The 14,048-nt window shown below is 41.6% G+C and overlaps 1 protein-coding gene across 4 annotated transcripts in view; it reads right to left on the reverse strand.

Annotated features, from left to right (window-relative positions):
- ALG9 (ALG9 alpha-1,2-mannosyltransferase) overlaps positions 1–14,048 on the reverse strand; it is a 105,553-nt gene that overhangs the window by 25,601 nt on the left and 65,904 nt on the right. For 3 of the 4 annotated variants that reach the window (XM_042907381.1, XM_042907386.1, XM_042907382.1), the window contains one exon: positions 5,533–5,663. In XM_042907381.1, the coding sequence (XP_042763315.1) occupies positions 5,533–5,663 (131 nt within the window). Of the gene's footprint in view, positions 1–5,532; positions 5,664–14,048 lie in introns of those variants that run through there. The other variant, XR_006194177.1, reaches the window with a different exon arrangement.

Genomic DNA, 14,048 nt, shown 5'->3' on the forward strand with positions numbered 1-14,048 from the left:
GAACCATACATGCTCCATTCCTCATCCTGCTTTTTGGGGCAAGCCCTGTATTCCGGTCACACTAAATAAACCATATGTCTTGATTTGCCCAGGACAGGACACCTTTAATTTTCAAGAGCATTTGGATTTGGATGATCTATTATAGATCACTTTACCTAAAAGCCAATTTAAGCCAGTGAAAGAGGTCAATTAAATTTTTCTTGACTAAACCCTCAGGCGCTTCATCCAAAAGGCTTCTTTTTTATCTTTCCACTTGCGCTCGTGATTTCTTCTCCGTGAATTATGGAAGTGGTGCTGCCCTATTTACCACTGGTACAAATCCTCCTTTTCCTTTAAGCCTCAGCTCAGGAACCACGTCCTCCTCCGGGAAGCTTCTCAGTATACTCCTACCTCCACAGACAGGCCTCTCCTTTCTTAGAAGGTCTAGCGTTACAACCTGGTACCTTTCTATGGTCTTAATACTATTTTCAAGTTGTTTTTGCGTGTATAACTACACAAGTTGTAAGTTATTTAAAGGGCAAAATCTGTGTCTAATTACTTCTTTCACATCCCTTAAAAAATCTAGCTCTGTGACAGAGACATACTGTCTCCTGATTTCCAAACCTGCCTAACCAGCTGGCTCTGAGTCTCCAGGTGCCTCCTTCTGCTGACTCCTTCTCCCATAGTGCCCTGAACTCTCCTTTAAAGCAGCTAACACAGGTTGTAATTATATATTGATCTGGATGGTTTTTTGTTCAATGGTAGCCTCCCTGTTATATTGTAAGGTGTGTGTACTGTTTGTCACTATATACCTAAGATCCATGACAGTGCCTGGCAGTGTTTAAAAAATATCTGATTGGATGCATGTCAGATGACCAGACAGACAGATGGATAACGGAAGAAAGAAAAAATTGAGCTCAAACTATAAATATAAAGGAAGCAGATTTCAGTTTTAGGGACTTAAACATCTAAGATAATCTTACATTTCTAAAAGATCACCTGGCAGCAGGTCACAGACTTATTAAAACCTCCCTTCCTCAGAAAGAGCTAGAGAACAGTTAGGCCTACAGCCCCATCCAGTCTAGGGTCTAAGACACGAGTGGCCATTTGGTGCAGATGGTACTGTACTTCTCCTTGCTACAGAAATTGCTCCCATACACAAACCACGGTCTCAAGCAGCAGAAGAGGAAATGTAACATCCCCAGTGAACAGGTGGGAAGGCATCCAGGATCAAGCTCCTACAAGCATTTCAGACACCACCTCAGCGCGTTATCTCTGGGGCCCACAGCCTCTGACAGTCCAACTTAATTGTCCCAAGTCAGCAACATGAGATGTCATGGTGTTGACAGTTATAAATTGCTGTGGCAAAACTAGGCTGTGGGATCCCACTGTTTTTGCGGTTAGATCAATGTATATTGGGAAGTGCTGTCTAAGAGAGAATAATCAGCATAATTTTAGAACACTATACTGCCTGCTAATTAATGGAAAGGCCTGACATTTACATAATGCTTTAGAATTTACAAATACTTTCATATTTGCGCTCTCAATTGATCCTTACTACACCCCCATAAAGTAGCGGGCAGCCAGGATTAAATGCACCTGTCCTCTGACCCCTTGCTCTTTTCACCACACTCTGCACACCTTCAAGTGAACTGTACCTTTTCAGTTCTTAAACCAACAGATTTTCTTCTTTTTCAGCATATCATCATGAAGAGAATGCCAATTTATGGGAAATGAGTACAATTTATGGGAAGTGAAAAACCCCAGAAGGCATTCCCCAGTCAGCCCCCTCCCTCCCCCTGCACTAGCGGTGTGATGGGTGAGCTGGGCAGGCTTGCGGAGGGGAAATGAAGCAGCAGCAGGGACCCACCCACCACCCACCAACAGGAGAAACGAGATGCCCTATCAGCTTAAGGTCTGTCTCTCCAGCAAGTTGTGCTCAAACTTGCAAAACCTTCTGCTCAGGGACCAGCCCAGCCAGAGCAAGCAATCCCCAACAATGACTAGGACTGCGCTTCTAATACAGCAAAGGAAAATGTTAAAAGCTTGATAGAGGCCACTGGGGAAAGCTGCGCGATACTGGGAAAAATTCTGACCTCATCTTCCAGACACTATATATCTCCTGAGTCTATCAGTCCTCGGCAGTCGAGTTCACACCCTCGCTGCCTCTCATCTAGCCAACCAGAATAGTCTCCTATCCTGTTTCTGTGCCTCCAACTTTCCCTCCTTCCAGTCCGCCACCCACACTATCACCAATGCAATCCTCACGTCACCTCCTCTTGGGATCTTCCTCAGCCTCTCCCACCCGAGCCTTTTTGGAATTGCCCATCCCTTCTACGCCTCCATGGCACTTCTCTGGTGTAGTGTTTCTCCCCAGATGTACCAAAGTCCCCAAGGCAGCCGTCCTCTCTGCACACAGTCTCAAATCTAGGATGCACAAGGTGTGTGATAAATGTTTATCAAATTGAACCGATTATGCTTTATTTCTGCCCTTAACATTGAGCTTGTGAGGGAAGCAGAACGCTCAGCGGGGAACAGCAAGCAACGTCTCTGGGAAAGGATGAGGAGGGTGGTGAAGACAGAGGAGCCACAGCACTTGTGTGGCCGTGCAAGTATCTCCAGTCACTGCTCATCACAAGACAGGTGGGGAAGTGACCAACACCTTTTGCTCTTCCCTCAGAAGATTTCAAAGTCTCTAGTGAGAACTGTATGAGCATGGTTTCTTTGCCTTGTCCCGAAGGCTCTCAGTCTATGTGCACCAGCTGCAGGGTGCGTGTGCTATCGAAAGGGGAAATGGGAAAATGGGCACACCTTCTCATGTCAACCCTCAAAACCAAAAGGGAAAAAAAACTTACCTTAAAATACGCCCTTGTCCCATTTGCTACAAACAGAGTTCATTCTGTGGTCAGCGTACTGCTGTCACTATTTGTGAACCACTGAGTGTCCTCTGCTAATGGGAAGGCTGCTGGGAATGCGCTGTCCCCTCCACGCTGGAGATCTTCCCAGGGCCAGATCTCAGGCTGTCACAGTTTTCTCAACTCAAAATAGAAGGCACCACAGCAACCTACCCCAAGTACTGTATCGAATAACAATAACGAAGAACACGTGTGATGCAGAGCGTTCACACCATCACTGCTGCTTCTCCTGCCAGCTCTCTCCCATTACTACTCCAATTCTGACCACATGTGAGTATCAACCCAAGACCCCACCACCTCTCATGGCCCTCCACTCCCTCAGCACCCCCCACCCCTCCTCGCCTAACTTAAGGCCATGACCACTCCCCTACACAAACTCAACTCCCCTGCCCCTTCATGCTTTGCTGAACTTTCTTGGCTAAACTCCAACCCTGCACACAAAAATGTGTGCATAATCATTCACAACAGCATTATTCACGATAGCCAAAAAGTAGAAGCAACCCAAATATCCATCAACTGGGGAAGAGGTAAACAAAATAGTTATATCCATAAATGGAGTAGTATTCAGGCACAAAAAGGGACACCAACTGATACTTGCTATAACATGAATCAATCTCCAAAACATGCAAAGTCAAAGAAGGCAGATACAGAACCCCACATATTATATAATCCCATTCATATACCCACAACTTGCTAAATTTAGTAATTATTGAGTTGTACACTTAAAGTAGGTGGATTTGATGGCATGTAAATTATCACCAGAGCACCAAAAAGCAACCACAGTGCTTAACTCAGGGCTTAACTCAGGGCTTAACTCAGGGCTTAACTCAGTTTAAACTCAGGTGGGTTCTTTACCCCGTCTTCCAATCATACTGTATTTCTCAAGCTCCTTTTGTTTCCTACTCTCAATTATTTCCCTCTCCTCAAATCCTGAACACCTCATCCCCACAAACTCCCTTCTCATCTGATAATCCTACTTCCTACTGCACAGAGAAACCAGAGGCCATCAGAGGAAAGCTGCCAGATACCCATTATCACACCCACCTGCTGCCTATTACTACCCTCTATCTAGCAGCTATGTGTGGCTATTTAAATTAAGATTAAACAAAATTAACAATTCAGTTCCTCATCCACAGTAGTCCCATTTCAAATGCTTAATAGCTGCATATGGCTCGTGGCTCTCATGTTGGCCAGTGTGGATACAGAACATCTCCATCACTGACAGAGACAATCTACCTGCTGCCTGTCTGCTTGAAACATCTTCTCTCACCCGCGTCAAGGGCACCTGCTCCACCAATTCCTTCCTTTCTCCTACATGACCAGTTTCCAGGTAAGAGATCATTTCCATCAGTATACAAACATAACTGATTTCCCTCATTTCAAAAAAATAAAAGATGAACAGTTTGGGGTGATGCAAAGGTTTCAAAATAGATAATGGCATTGTCAACAGAAAAGAGAAATAATGACCATGTGACACGATAATGGTGTTAGTTGATGCTACTGCTGTGATCACAGGCCAACACAGAAATGCATCGAACCACCCTTCAATTTACAAAATGTGTAGGTCAATTTTGCAAATATAATTAATACCACTGAATCGTACACTTAAAATGGCAAACTGTAGGGTTTTTGTGTATAATTATGTTACACATATGCCACAATATAAAAAAATCCAAAGGACACAATCCATCATCACTCCCCCTGCAGTGCCCACCACCATTCATAGCCCTATTTCTCTGCTTCCCGTTAGAGCAGAACTCTCCAGAAAACCTCTGTGTTCGCCACCTCCAGGTCTTGTCCTGCTGCTTTTGCTTTGACCCCTAACTTCCAAGTCACCATGCTCTGACCACTCCATCAAAACTGCTTTCATCAGCTGCCGAACCCAACCGACAGTTGTTATTACTCATCTTCATTCATCGGCAGGTTCTGATCACTCTGTCCTCCTAAAAACATCTTCTTCTCTGTTTGAGTCCCAGTCCTGCCTCTCAGGACCTGGTTCTCTACCTTTCACTTTCTGCCTGGGCTCTGCCCACCCCCCCCCCCCCCCTCACCCCAGGGCTCCCTGGACCTCAGGCCACAAACAACCTGACTCCTCCAGCTCAATGCCATGACTCCCTCACCTCAACATTCTGACTCCCCTCTTGTCATTAATTCTCAGGCCCTTCTGAAGAGCCAGACAGGCCCTGTTCTATTTGGTCTCTCTCTTTAAGATCAAGTAAGGCCTGTCCTTTCCTCGACTGAGCCTGGATTGCAAAAACAACAGATATGAACTTCTAGCTCCTTAAAGGACAGAGTCAATCTTCCTAGCAGTGTTATAATACTCAAAGACAGTTGAGGTTGATGGCCAAGAGTAATCCATTGCAAACACTTATTTGCATGGTCTTCAGTGGATGTGTTTTATTTAGATTCTTTTATTTGGATGACACCTGAATAAACTTTGCATGTGGTGCCTAGAAAAAGAGAGCACTGTTTTAGATTTCTCAGGAAACTGGACAAGAATAGATGTGTTTGGGCCCAAATAAAAATAAAATGAAATGATGCCTATTACAGTCAGCCCAAGACTGGAAGTTATTCAATCAAGATTCTAATTTGTACCCTTACTAGTCCTAGTACATCTCTTAGGATTAAAGCCACATACCTAGAAGCATCAAGGAATGGTCTGTAGGCCAAGCTGATCCATTCTTCTCTATTCGATGAGTATTTTGGCTCCCGGGGTGTTTCTCTCATCGTGTCCAAATCCACTAAATAATGGCATTTACTGATGTCAATCTGCAATGAAGAAAGGCCAAGTCTTCATCAGTAATTGCAAAGGTCCTTTCAGGGTAATGGACGTCAATTATAATCCTAAAAATTCCCACAGGGTCTTAGAAGCACAAACATCCAAGTCCTAGGACAATGTTATCTGTGCTGTCTCCACTCAAGATAGGAGTGTTGGGTGCTGGGCTGTTACTGAGGCTTCTAGGGGCAGGAGAGAAATACGCACCCAGACAAATATGTACGTAAGCTTTGGGAGTTCTGACTCTACTTTGGGTGTTAAGTTCCTCTGGCCTCATAGACACTTCTGAAGGCTAGCTTGAGTCCACCACATACTCAAAAAACTCTATTCTTCTGCTATCATTCCCTTCCAATCTATCACCTCTTATCTCAGAGATGGAAAGGCCACCACCTAACCACATATGCTAATATGTGAAACCCTGTCACTGCTGACAGAGACCTGTGAAGTTACCCTACACCTTTTAAGTGGTACAGAAATATCCTATATCATCATCTCCAACATTTCAACACAACTGACAGACATAAGAACTGTCCAGGCAGCAAAAGATCAGTAAAACAATTATCAGAACTGCAAGAGTGGAGAAGATTATGAAAAATACATACTAGTATTAGCCAAACTGCAGTCATCCAGTTGATTACAACTGGATGGATGCTCATAAAAGAATATTAATATATTTCATTTAAAACCATATCAAGGGCAACACCTGGGAGGCTCAGTCAGTTAAGCATCCAACTTCAGAAACTCAGGTCATGATCTCATGGTTCACGAGTTCAAGCCCCACATTGGGCTCTGTGCTGACAGCTAGTAGCCTGGAGCCTGCTTCAGATTCTGTGTGTGTCTCTCTCGCAGCCCCTCCCCTGCTCATACACTGTCTCTCTCTCTCTCAAAAATTAACACTAAAAAATTTTAAATTTTAAAAAGATTTTAAAAAACTGTCTAATGAGTACCAGCTTTCAGCCTGAGATGAATGAAAAAGTCTAGAGAGAGAGTGGAGATGGTCATACAACAATGTGCATGTGCTTAATGCCACTGAATTATATCCTAAAAGTGGTTAAAGTGGTAAATTTTATCACAATAGAAATCTGTTGAAAGGATTCATTTCAATCTCAAAAAAATTTTTGACAATACAGCATTAAGCCTTATTCCTAAACACTCACGGCTATAGAGATGTAAAGTCTAAATAAATAATTTATTAATTTGATTAAAATTACTGATATAGTAAATGCAATCTCAAAAATCCCAACAGACTTATTTTGTGAAACTTGACAAGTGGATTCCAAAATGTATAGGGAAATGTACAAGGCAGCCAAGACGCAGTCAGGAAAGAAAAGCAAGGTGGCAGCTTAACTTGCTATACATTTAGAGTAATTAAGACAAGAGGTGTTTAGTGCAGGAATAGATCAACAGACTGATGCAGAAAATAGAGCCTCAAATGGATACAGGCAACATGGACCCTGATTTATGATAGAATGACACCTCAGACCAGTGGGGGAGAGGACAGACTTTTCATTGACTGGTGCTGACACAAATGGACAAACAATGGGGGGAAAAATGCAAATGAACCGTAACTTCACTCCACTCACAAAAATCAATCTCAGATGGATTACAGAACTAAGTAAGGCCAAACTCTAAAGCTCTTGAAAGACAGTATCACAGAATATCTTCAAGAACTTACGGTAAAAGTCTCTTTAGACAAAACCCAAAAAGCATTAATTACCCAAAAAATGGATAAATTTGACTACATTAGAATATCTATTCAAACACACCCTTATGAGAATGAAGAGATGAGCCAGAAAATGGCAGAAGAAATATGCAACATAAGAAGCCATCAAGGATTCATATCTAGAACATATAAAGAAGACCTGCTAATCAACAAGACAAAGATCACCCAACAGAAAAATGGGCAAATGACTTTAATAGGTACTTCACAGGAAGAAATCTAAATGGCCAAAAACCAATGAACAAGGGCTCAACTTCGTACCAGGAACCAAGGAAATGCAAACCAAAACCACAATGAACAATTACAATACTAAGTGTTGGCCAGAATATGGAGAAATGCTTCATTCTTTGCTGGCAGGAGATCAAGTTGGCACAAGATTTTTAGGAAACTGTTTGGTATAATCTACAAAAATTGAACATATACATTTGCTATGATCCAACATTTGTACACCCAAGTAGTAGACTGAACCATATGAAATCGTTAACATTTCACTATTTAATCCACAAAATTGGTAATTTCACCAGGGTTCAAGCTAACACATTTCCAACAAAAATGCATACATGAAAAGACAATTCAAGAATGCTCAACGTGGCTGTATTTGCAGTTGGCCCAAACTGCAAACAGGCAAACATCCATCAACAGCAAAGTGATAAACTGTAGTATAGTCCTACAATGAAGTACTACAAAGTAATAAAAGAGAACTACAGCTATATGCAACAGCAAGTGTGATTACTAGAAACAAAACATCGAGGGAAAAGATCAAGACACACAAAAAAGGCAGTAGGATTCCAGTATATGATATTGAACAGTCAAAACTTAATCATTTAGGAGTGCGCATACAAAAGTGGTAAATCTAAAGATAAAAACAAGGAAGTTATTACCTTAAAAGTCAGAGAGTCTCTCTGAAGGGGGGTGGGGGTGGGTAGTGATCCAAAGTAATTGCTGGGGGAGGGGAGTTGTGGGTAGGGGCAATGTTCTAGTATTTGACTCTGGTGGAGCTTACATGGGTACCTGGCTCTATTATTATATTACTGATTACTGTACACTTGTGTTTTGTGCACATTTAGGCTCACGGATCATACACAATTGAAGGTTCAAAAAAGTGCTTATAAGAACAACTTGTTCTTCTCTAGAGCCTGCAGTAAACTCTGTCCTTCCCCCACTTCTCACTCACAGTACTGTTCCCTCTCTCCTAGCATTATTTATACGTAAAAGAGACTGGAGTCTCACATCTGTCCCTACATATGCGCTATTCTTCCAGGGGAGAGAAAGCACACTGGGAATTGACGTCAGACCCAATTCCATTCCACACAACTCTAAAAATGATTCTTTGCATAAACACTTCAGGAAGCAGACTTTTTGGTCTCAACACCCACTCTGTAGCTCCCAAGGATTTTAAAAACATGAAACAAGTTTTTAAAAGCTTTGCAAGCGCCATGCCTCTGTAATCAAATAGGAGCAGCAAGGGGCAGAGCTCCTAGGGTCTCATGCCAAGACCTCTTTTCGTTAGGGGGTTCTCAGCAGGACATTTCAATACTTGACCTCAGCCTAGCCTTTTCTGGCCAGGCATACTACAGAGGTCTGATTATCTAGATTTGGTTCTGGGTACATGGTCTCGCAGACACCAGGGTAGTAATTAACACCCAACTACACCAGTTAGCTTTACACTCCACTCATCACACAACCCACATGCAAATTACATCTAAAATAAAGTTTTGGGGAAGATACCACTGCAAAATTTTACCAATTGAGGTAACAGTCCATTAAAAAATATGTAGCCTCTTCATCCTTCATGAGAAGCAGCTGCTGAATTTTGTTGTTTTTTTTTTCTTGGAAGAAGTTAATGAACAACTAATACATATAAGGACAAAGGCTCCCAGCAGAAAATAGATATGATCAAGGGCAAGTTATTAGAGAAGCAATAAGTAATTTAGAAAAGGAGCCCCAACAGACTTCAAACTGTATTACAAAGCTGTAATCATCAAGACAGTATGGTAGTGGCACCAAAACCGACACTCAGATCAACGGAACAGAATAGAGAATCCAATAATGGACCCACAAACATATGGCCAACTAATCTTTGACAAAAGCTGGAAAGAATATCCAATGGAATAAAGACACTCTCTTCACTAAATGGTGCTGGGAAAAATGGACAGCAACATGTAGAAAAATGAACCTGGACCACTTTCTTACCCCATACACAAAAATAAACTCACAAAGGATGAAAGACCTAAAGGTAAGACAGGAAGCCATCAAAATTCTAGAGAAGAAAGCAGGCAAACACCTCTTTGACCTGGGCCACAGCAACTTCTTACTCAACATGTCTCCAGGGGCAAAGGAAAGAAACTAAAGCAAAAATGAACTATTGGGATCTCATCAAAATTAAAAGCTTCTGCACAGCAAAGGAAACGATCAGCAAAACTAAAAGGCAACCGACTGAATGGGAGAAGATATTTACCAATGACATATCAGATAAAGGGTTGGTATCCAAAATCTATAAAGAACTTATCAAACTCAACACCCAAAAGACAAAAAATAATAATAACCCAGTGAAGAAATGGGCAAAAGACATGAACAGACACTTCTCCAAAGAAGATATCTAGATGGCCTACACATGAAAAAATGCTCCACATCACTCATCATCAGAGTAATACAAATCAAAACCACAATGAGATACCACCTCACACCTGTCAGAATGGCTAACATTAACAATTCAGGCAACAACAGATGTTGGCGAGGATGTGGAGAAAGAGGATCTCTTTTGCACTGCTGGTGGGAATGCAAACTGGTGCAGCCACTCTGGAAAACAGTATGGAGGTTCCTCAAAAAACTAAAAATACAACTACCCTATGACCCAGCAATTGCACTACTAGGTATTTATCCAAGGGATACAGGTATGTGGTTTCGAAGGGGCACATGCGCCCCAATGTTTACAGCAGCACTATCGACAATAGCCAAAGTATGGAAAGAACCCAATGTCCATCGGTGGATGAACGGATAAAGAAGATGTGGTATATATATACATATATATATATATATATATATATATATATATATATGTATATATATACAATGGAGTATTACTTGGCAATCAAAAACAATGAAATCTTGCCATTTGCAACTACGTGGATGGAACTAGAGGGTATTATGCTAAGCGAAATTAGTCAGAGAAAGATAAATATCCTATGACTTCACTCATATGAGGACTTTAAGAGACAAAACAGATGAATATAAAAGAAGGGAAGCAAATATAATAAGAAAACAGAGAGGGGGACAAAACCTAAGAGACTCTTAACTATGGAGAACAAACACAGGGTTACTGGAGGGGTTGTGAGATGGGGGATGGGCTAAGCGGGTAAGGGGTATTAAGGAATCTACTCCTGAAATCATTGTTGCACTGTATGCTAACTAACTTGGATATAAGTTTAAAAAATAAGTAAAAATAAAAATTTATTAATTAATAAGGAAGAAAGAAAGAAAGAAAGAAAGAAAGAAAGAAAGAAAGAAAGAAAGAAAGAAAGAAAAAGGAACCCTAACAATCAACAAAATAAAAAGGTAACCAATGGAATGGAAAAAAAATATTTGCAAAGCATGTATCTGATAAGGAATTAACACCCAAAACATGTAAAAACTCCTACAACAGCAAAATAACAAATAATTTGATTTTTAAATTAGCAAAAGACCTGAATGGACACTTTTCCAAAGAAGATGTATCAATGTCCAACAGGTATATGAAAAGGTGCTCAATGTTGCCAATCATTAGGAAAATGCAAATTATAACCATGATGAGATACCACCTCACCTCACATCTATTAGAATGGCTATTATCAAAATGATAAGAGATAAAAACTAGTGACCAGGATGTGGAGAAAAAAGAACTCTTGGGTACTGTTGGTGGGAATGTAAATTGGTACAGCCATTATGGAAAACAGTAAGGAGGTTCCTTAAAAACCTAAAAAAACAATCACAATATGATCCAGCAATCCCACTTTTGGGTATGTTCCTGAAGGAAGTGAAGTCACTCTTTGGAAGAGATACCTGCAACTCCCATGATCACTGCAGCATTCTTCATAACCTCTAAGACATGGAAACAACCTAAATGTTCGTCAATGGATGAAACGTGGTTTGTATGTAACACACATGTATAAAAAAAGAAAGAAAACCCTGTTATTTGTGACAACACGGATTAATCTTGAGGGCATCATACTAAATGAAGTATGCTTGATAGAGAAAGACAAATAGTGTATGATCTCACTTATATGTAGAATCTTAAAAAAATCGAACTCATAGAAACAGTATAATGGTGGTTCCCAGGGGCTGGGGTAATGGAGAGATGTTAGTCAAAGGGTACAAATTTCAGCTACAGGATGACTAAGTTCAAAGGACCTCAAGTACACCAGGAGGACTACAGTTAACAATACGGCATTGTACACTGGAACTCTAAGCGAGAAGATCTTAAACGTTCTCAACATAGGGGCGCCTGGGTGGCTCAGTCGGTTAAGCCTCCGACTTCAGCTTAGGTCACGATCTCACACTCCGTGAGTTCGAGCCCCGCGTCGGGCTCTGGGCCGATGGCTCAGAGCCTGGAGCCTGCTTCCAATTCTGTTTCCCTCTCTCTCTGCCCCTCTGCCATTCATGCTCTGTCTCTCTCTGTCTCAAAAATAAATAAACGTTAAAAAAAAAATTTTTTTTAATGTTCTCAACATAAAGAACAACGGTTAACCATGTGAGGTGACAGGTGTGCTAACAAACCTTACTGTGGTAATCTGCACAATAGAAACATACATGAAATCGTCACATTGTATACTTTAAACTTACACAGTGTTATGTGTCAATTCTATCTCAGTAAAGCTGGGGAAAAAAGAACTCTCCGTCAGAGACCTAGATTCTGGTCGAGGCTCCACCACAAATTAGATGGGGGACTCATACTCATTCAAGTTTTTTATACCTCAACTTCTTCTTCTGTAAAATAAGGAGATTAGCATTTACCTCAAAGAGTTATAATGAGGATTGAATGAGAGGGTCTATTTAAGTAAAACTTGTAAATTATAGGGGCACCTAGGTGGCTCAGTCAGTTAAGCGTCCAAATTCGGCTCAGGTCATGGTCTCACGGTTTGTGGGTTCAAGCCCCATGTTGGGCTCTGTGCTGACAGGTCAAAGCCTAGAGCCTGCTTTGGATTCTGTCTCCCTCTCTCTGTCTCTTCTCCACTAGCGTTCTGTCCCTCTCAAAACGCACTCTCCCTCTCAAAAATAAATAAAAGCATTAAAAAAATTTTTTTTTCATAAGTAAATACATAAAACTTGTAAACTATAAACAACTACACAAATTGCTATAATGTTAGAAAGAATCCTTGACTAACTCTATGAAATGTGAGAACCTGACAGACAGAAAAGAACCCTGGTGCATTAGGGCCCATTAAAATCATTTTTTTTTTAATTTTTTAATATTTATTTTTGAGAGAGAGAGTGCAAGTAGGGGAGGAGCATGGACAGCGGGAGACACTGAATCTGAAGCAGGCTGCAGGCTCTGAGCTGTGAGCACAGAACCCAACAAGGGGCCCACACCCACAGACCACGAGATCATGATCTGAGCCGAAATCAGACACTTACCCAATGGAGCCACCCAGGCACCCCCAGATTTGTTGTTTTCAATTGAGATTGGTATTTAGTGTCAATTCAAGTTATGCTCAACATATAGGACAGGAGGGTTACAATATTAACTATACAGAGTCCTCAATTAGCAATGAATTAGCAGCATCCACTAAATGATACAAAAATGAATCTTCTAGGCATCATCAAAGCCCTTATGAAGTACCTAGTCGGTGAATCCTCAACTTGGGTATACAAAATTCTTGCAGACATGTTTCTGTTACTAAACTTATAATTGAGGTCAGGAAATGACGTTAGCACATTAAAATACAGAAAGTGAGTATTCTAAGAACAATCAAAGTTCAGAGAGGAAGAAATCACTGGGGGCTGCAGTGGTTGAAAAAGTTTCCTGGAGATGGTGGTAAAAGTTAGAACAAAGGAAAAAAGGCAGAAGATCTCAGAAGATCATGGTTTACAGGGGAACTAGGAGAAATATCTCCTTGTCCCTAGAGGTGTGTGTGGAGTAAGTGAAGACAGAGTCTGAGGGCTGATAATGGAGAACCCAAATTAAGAGCATCTGCATTTTGTTCATCAGGAATCTAGTCTTTTCAACCACCAAGTCAAAGGATTAAGAAGTGGGCCTCAGAGAGAGGGAGATCCACACTGGCTGTGCAGAGGTGGGGGCACACGGCAGGGCTGGGGGCACACGAAGGCTGGGAGTGGGCACTGCGATACGGAAGGCAGTGCCATCTGTGAGGAAGCAATGGCACCCAGAGCTGGTGTGGCAGGTGGGAAGGAAGAAAGGCAAGTCTCAGGCCTTTTTCAGAGGAAATCAGTGACACCAAGACTTCTAACACAGCCAACAGGAAAAAAGAGGGGGCTGCAGCGAAGAATCAGCCTGGGGGAGATGGACAGAAGTTGCCAACTTGCATTTGACACCTACATTTTACACCTTGGAATTCAAAGAAGGCCCAGTGACTGGAACACCAGGAGTTAACAGCTGTTTTCTGTTCCTACTGCCGGCAACACTCCCCACTCCCACCTCATAAATCCCTCCTAGCCCTTCAGA

Source organism: Panthera leo, chromosome D1 (assembly GCF_018350215.1).
Source record: "Panthera leo isolate Ple1 chromosome D1, P.leo_Ple1_pat1.1, whole genome shotgun sequence".
NCBI lineage: Eukaryota > Metazoa > Chordata > Mammalia > Carnivora > Felidae > Panthera > Panthera leo.